Source organism: Larimichthys crocea, chromosome VI (assembly GCF_000972845.2).
Source record: "Larimichthys crocea isolate SSNF chromosome VI, L_crocea_2.0, whole genome shotgun sequence".
Classification (NCBI taxonomy): domain Eukaryota; kingdom Metazoa; phylum Chordata; class Actinopteri; family Sciaenidae; genus Larimichthys; species Larimichthys crocea.
Window position 1 is genome coordinate 3,313,832 of NC_040016.1, and position 6,472 is coordinate 3,320,303.

At 40.7% G+C, this 6,472-nt stretch overlaps 2 protein-coding genes across 3 annotated transcripts in view; one reads left to right on the forward strand and one right to left on the reverse strand.

The window, feature by feature from the left end:
• psmd6 (proteasome 26S subunit, non-ATPase 6) overlaps nucleotides 1–2,938 on the reverse strand; it is a 6,174-nt gene extending 3,236 nt beyond the window's left edge. Inside the window, exons 1-3 of one of the 2 annotated variants that reach the window (XM_027279025.1) lie at nucleotides 2,649–2,938; nucleotides 1,821–2,026; nucleotides 15–73 (exon numbers count right to left, since the gene is read on the reverse strand). In XM_027279025.1, coding sequence (XP_027134826.1) covers nucleotides 15–73; nucleotides 1,821–2,026; nucleotides 2,649–2,793 — 410 coding nt within the window. In that variant the 5' untranslated portion in view covers nucleotides 2,794–2,938. The remainder of the gene's footprint in view (nucleotides 1–14; nucleotides 74–1,820; nucleotides 2,027–2,648) is intronic. The other variant, XM_027279024.1, reaches the window with a different exon arrangement.
• A 2,304-nt stretch (nucleotides 2,939–5,242) lies between these two features.
• The window catches only part of slc2a9l1 (solute carrier family 2 member 9, like 1), an 8,997-nt gene continuing 7,767 nt past the window's right edge, over nucleotides 5,243–6,472 (forward strand). The window contains exon 1 of the mRNA XM_010737378.3: nucleotides 5,243–5,327. Coding sequence (XP_010735680.3) covers nucleotides 5,271–5,327 — 57 coding nt within the window. The 5' untranslated portion in view covers nucleotides 5,243–5,270. The remainder of the gene's footprint in view (nucleotides 5,328–6,472) is intronic.

The window sequence follows — 6,472 nt, forward strand, 5'->3', positions numbered from 1 at the left end:
AGACGATATCTAGCCTGTGACCCAGAGCCACCGTCTTGTCATAGGTCTTCCTGAAGGCTGTTAGGGCGCCCTCCTGTGGACAAACAAGGCAACGTCAATGCTACTATTCAAAAAGCAGAATACAAACAAACCCTTTACTGCTGTATCGCTTCAGAAAAACTCTGCACCACTTTGCCATAATAAGAAAGATCTGTCATCCAAAAAAATTGGATTGGGTGAGGTGAAGTTGCACTCTGTGAAGAGTGCAACTAAAAGTTAACAACATGATTGAGATCAAAAGACATCAGTGATATATTTTCTTGAATGATATATAGGGATGTGCGATATATCGTCGTTTACAATATATCGTCAAAAACATTCCCCATGGTAAGAAAATGTCATCCCACGATAAAAACGATAAATTCCCATTGATGACGTATGTATGTGCACGACACACATACTGACAAACATGGTGGAAGGCGGAGCAGATACGCTCCGGCTGCTCATCAGACACTCAGATCGGTCAAACCTCCACAGACAGCCTGAAATGTCCCTGAAGCAGAGACTATCCAGGTGGATTCACGGACTAATCTCTGATAATCTACCCGTGTGTGTTCTCACTTTGTTTATTTCATGTACCAGCTTCTAAATCTGAGTCTGACTCGCAATTTACGCCGCAAAATATAATGACACGAAGAAGTTTACTTTGATTTGTGTCCGATGATTAGAGAGAGAGAGAGAGAGAGACAGACAACAATAACAGAGAGCGAGCGCTGGTGTTTATTTATCGTTTTTTGTATCGTTACCGTCATAAATACCAGAAATTATCGGGATACATTTTTTAGTCCATGATCACCCATCCCTAATGATATAGTCAGCATTAGCATGATTAAGTGTTTGTGTCATTAAATGTGTATGAACTTATCAACCTTTGAAGTGAGTCTTGTTATTTTATGTTATGTTTTCTGTCTGTTGTCAAGACAGGTTGTGCCTGAAACGTGCTCATCTGCAGCGGTCATAATACAAAAGGAGACCATGAACTGCGATGGTTCATGTAGGTTCATTTGTCTTAACCCGCTGTAATTATGGCACTTTATGTATTATTTGTATATTATTTGTATCAACCTGTACAGCACTTTGGTCAACCTCAGTGATTTTTAAATGTGCTTTATAAATAAAGTTTGAGTGGAGTTGAGGTGATGAAATCAGCATGACAGCAAACCGACCGCCTCACTAAAAATATTACTCTGCCATTTCCATGGCAACATTGTAACTGCTGGAGCAAAAACCGGTCGGCTCCAATTACACGAGAAATCTGAAACATTATTTTGCTCTTTATTTGACTGATAACCTGGAAGGCTGATGATCAAAAATAGGACGTTCAGATTTAAAACCAGCAAATTATCCAACAAATACTCATGAATACTGAACAATATATATTGGGGGGAAAAAAATCAGCGATGAAGAGAGCACCACTGAAGTTTCATCACAGCGTGAATACATTTTGAATATCAGTTATTTGCTGCAATAGTTCACAACGCACACGCCTCAGTCCAGTAAAGCAAACCTCATCATGTAATACTGCTTCTTAATACAGAGCAGATGAACAACCATGACGGTATGGTGCTGACTGACTCCCTCACAACAGGTCTCAGTTATAATCCCCATTATCGACCCATATATGTACCAAACACACCACGTCTATTAAGTCGGACAATGCAGAACTGACACATAAATGTGACAAAAGAGATAAAACACTCGCGGGTGGCCTGTTTTTATAGGACACTGTGTCAAAGGAGGCCCATCGGAGGAGTTTGGTGAGCGGGCTGAGGAGAACTCACCTTGTCTCCGATCCTGATCAGGTACTCAGCTTTGGCCATCATGGCGTCTCGTATCTCGCTCTCTCCCAGGTTCTTCTCGGCGTCCTCCAGCACATCGTCCAGGCGCTTCAGCTCCTCCTCGTTGGCCTTCTTCATTTTGCTCAGCAGGTCACCGTCCAGCTGCCACTTCAGGTCCTTACACAGACCCTCGTAATACGGAGCCATGTCTGAAAGCAGAGAGAAAAACAACAAAGTTAAATGACAGCCCCGAGCACAACTACTATTATTATTATTTATATCATGGTGACTTTACATTACAATACTCTTTTTATATATCATGCCACTTTTATCCTCAGTACTTGTCTGTTTTGAAGGTTGATGTTTTCGTGTTTGTTGTAGGTTTTAGATATTTCTGTCTGTTTATTGTTTTTTCTAAGTCTGTAGTGAGATATTTCTGTCTGTTTATTGTTTTTTCTAAGTCTGTAGTGTTTGCTACACTTTCCTCTGCTGCTGTAACAAGTACATTTCCCCGTGGTGGGATGAATAAAGTATATCTAATCTAATCAAAACAAGAATAAGCCGGGCTCTCTGTAAAACAGAGCAGACAGTAAATGTTTCTCCTCCGCTTGTTGCCCAGCTAGCTTAGGGTTGCTAACAAAGTTAGCCACCGTGCTAATCTCTCTGATGCTCGTCGTGCTGAGGTGGAATACATTTATTTATTTATTTTGGATGTTGAAACATTAACGAGGCTATCATGCACCAATAAAGCCTGTCAGCACCGTGTGCTCGACGACCATCCTGTTTTAAACCCCGCTACATGTCGCACAGCGCAGTCATGCGCTAACTCACTGTTAGCTCTGATAGCGTCCATGAGCTCGCTCTTCACTTTGGCGTCCTGTCGGTGTCCGTCCATCGTCAGCAGAAACTTCAGCTGCGCTATCCTCAGGTCGGGGTTCTTGGGCAGACCCTCTTCTTCTAGATTCTCCAGCGGCATTTTTTTTTTCACTCCCAAATATCGAAACAAACAAACAGAAGTCGAGTCTTTCTTTGTGCTGACAGAGCCGCTAGCCGCCGTCACCAGCTACAACAACGATGACTACGGAAAACACTGAACACTGCAGCTTCCGGCGGAGCGGCAGTCAGAGAGCCCGACATTTAACAACACACATATCGTTCACTGCCCCCTGCTGGCCGGACACGATATGAACAACACCTGTCTCTAACTTATGCCTAGCCAGGCACGGTATTGGTTAAAGATGCAGTCACATCTCCCTTACCGAAAACCCTCTCTTTCACTTTCACTCACTCACTCTCTCTCTCTCTCTCTCTCTCTCTCTCTCTCTCTCTCTCTCCATCTGTGGACATGTCTCATTAATGCATGTTACTAACCAAACTTCCCCGGAGTTTCTGTGCTCTCTCGTCCAGCAGGTTCTCGTGGATCGTGGCTGCTGCTGTGATCCTGCATGACGTCCACTACACATACCACTGTCATTATTGCTACCATATCTGTTACTGTAATCATTTTATCATTCATTGTAATTCATTTTCATTTTATCAGTCATTGTAATTGTACAATATGTTTGTGTTGATTTCCTCTGTGGCTCTTCCTGAGGTTTCTTCCACCTTTTTTCCCTGTTAATGGTTTTTTGTGGGCAAGTTTTTCCTCACTCAAACCGAGGGTCTAAGGACAGAGGGTGTCACTCCCTGTACAGATTGTAAAGCCCTCCGAGGCAAATGTACTTTGTGACTTTGGGCTATACAAATAAAATCTGATTTGATTTGATTTGATTTAACTCACTCTCTTTTCAGTCTCACATCAACATCACCCGGTCCCCCTTTTTTCCACCTACGCAACATCAACCGCCTCCTTCCCTCCCTTACACCTCATCAGGGACGCCGCCAAGAATTTTGAGCCCCATGACAAAATTTGGTTTAATAATTTTATATTGGTGTGTACATATTTTTTAGGGCCCCTGTCAGTCGTGGGCCCTTGGAATTGTCCTAACTTTCCCCTCCTATACAGCGCCCCTGCACCTCATACCACTGCCACCCAGGTTCATAGCCTCGTCACCTCCCGCCTGCACTACTGCAACTCCCTCCTCCTCCTTGGTCTCACCCACAAATCTCTCCATGAGCTCCAACTGGTCCAGAATTCAGCTGCCCGCATCATCACCAGAGCCCCTTCCATCCACCACATCACTCCTGTCCTGCAACAGCTCCACTGGCTCCCGGTCAAATCCCGCATCAACTACAAAATCCTTCAGCTCACATTCAAAGCCATTCATAACCTCGCACCACCATATCTCTTGGATCTTCTCCCTGTTGCTGCTCCCCCTCGCTCCCTCAGATCTTCCTCCTCCATTCACCTGACTGTCCTCTCCGCCTGTCTCATCACCATGGGCTCCCCAATTCTGGAACTCTTTACCCCCCATCATAAGGAACATTAACTCACTCTCACAATTTAAGTCTGCACTTAAAACCCACCTGTTTAAAATAGCCTTTTCCATCTGATTCAATTGCATTGTCCTATTTTAACCTGTTTTTAATGTTGTATTCTTGTCATTTGATATACCTTTATGGTTCTTTTTGTTTGTTTCTGTTATTTGCTGTCTACTCTCATTTATTGTAAGGTGTCCTTGGGTGACAGGAAGGCGCCTATGAAATTAATACGATACCGCAATATATGCTGTACGACTTTTTATTGAACATCTTTTGGATTACTACGTCTTAAAAACATTTACACATTTAAATATTCTGCATACTGTGAACCTTTTGCACATTCCTGCATAAAACCGTCCAGCTCTTTTAATTTTAAACATACTGTACACACATATCTATATTTATATACATCTTCCTTATATTTTTACTTTTACTATTGTTTTTGTTTTACACCAAAACACTAAGACAAATTCATTGTATATAAAAACTTGGCAATAAACCGTGTCTTATTCAGATGTTTCTGATAATGATGATGTTGTTCAGATCTTTTCTTTCATTGTGGTTAAAGGACATAATGTTCATAACCTTTCTAACACTTTACCGCAGAATACTGCTACTTACAATACCAAAATAGAATACACAAAATCTACATAAGCCAAGCGCCAACTGGTTTTAGTCATAAAATTTTACTGGTAACATTAGGGATAGTTGTGTTTAAATGAACTTGGCCCCATGGGATACACCTGTCTGACAAATCCTCCCATTTTGAATATCTATCTGTGATTTCAGTCTTTTCTACAAACTCATATTACACTATAACCCAGAAAACCTAATATAAGTTTGTAAGCAAAACAAGCTGGATTGGATTGATTCTTCTGCACAGTGTCCACTCCCAACGGGCAGATGAGTGACTCACACAGGGGAAGTCATTGTCAGGGTTGCATTGTGATTGCTTTATTTCTAGTCAGAAGGTCTGAAAAGTTAATGATAAGCAGCCTGAAATCCTTAACACAGTCCTTGGTGTCTGTACATATGCACCGTAAAGTCCATGCCAGTAAAGACAAAATGGAAACTTTGCTGCAACAGCTGGTAGGCTTTTACTAAATTCTACTGAATCATTTTAATCGAGGACAGCATAACTGTTATGTAAATGTTCACAGGACAGTTGAAGCAGTAAGAAAATATGCCTGTCAAAATCTTTTAGAAACATTACTTTTTCTTTGTAGAAATATTATGTAATAGTATAACAGGAGAAATGGAAGAAAAACACAACCTTTACTATTTTTAGGCAAGCAGGTTGTGTTTGTCAGAGCGCAGTGACTAAAGCTCAGTTTTAGCTGAGTCATTCCACTTTGTCAGAGTTATTTTTTAAACTCGTCATTCAAAACAAAAATAGTACGACACTCAACACATTTAGAGCAGAAGAATTTTATAAAAGAAAAAAAATGTAGTTTTGGTTTCAGTATGTCTGAAAGTCAGAGGTCATAGTCATTTTTTTATACGATATATAATGTTTACCAAGTATGATAAAACCTAGTATATATCTAACCATTTTTGGATTTTTTTAATCAAGCTCATGAAAGCGTTTGTTAATTTACATTGTTGGTTAGTCAATGAGTTACACACACTGGTCTTTATTTTAGAGGAGGCATTTAAGATTTTGAAAGCTCCATATCAATTGAGTGATTTTACACAATTACTGTTTGCCTCATAACAATACTACCCGTTCTTACAGAAGATGTAGTACTTACTATATACTGGACCCTTGTTCCACCTTTTTTGTTGGAAGGTTTTCTGATCTCGTACTGAACTAGTGTTTCTCTTGTGGAATAAGATCTGCTGATGAAAGTATATTTTCGCATCATTAAAATACAGGATTAATGTCTGCGTAAAGGCAATTCTGAGATTTATTTCAAAATACATTAAATATGTTGAAAAATAGTTGCTGAAAACATGAAAAGACTTTGAACGATATATTACTGAAATGTGGAGTTAGAGGTTAAAACAGTTTTTCGCCAGTTTTTAGTCCAGGATTTTTTGGGGCGGTCTTAAAGGGTGGCTCCATGACATGCTGAGGCCACCCTGAGCATACCACTGCACCCCTAGCAGAGAGATAGAGATGAATTCATTTCCGTCAGAGTTTTTCAAAGTTAGTCATGTAATTTTCTGAATTCATCTAACATGTTTCAGTCGCTTCATATAGCTGCTGACTGCGCCCACGAGTGGGCATGGCT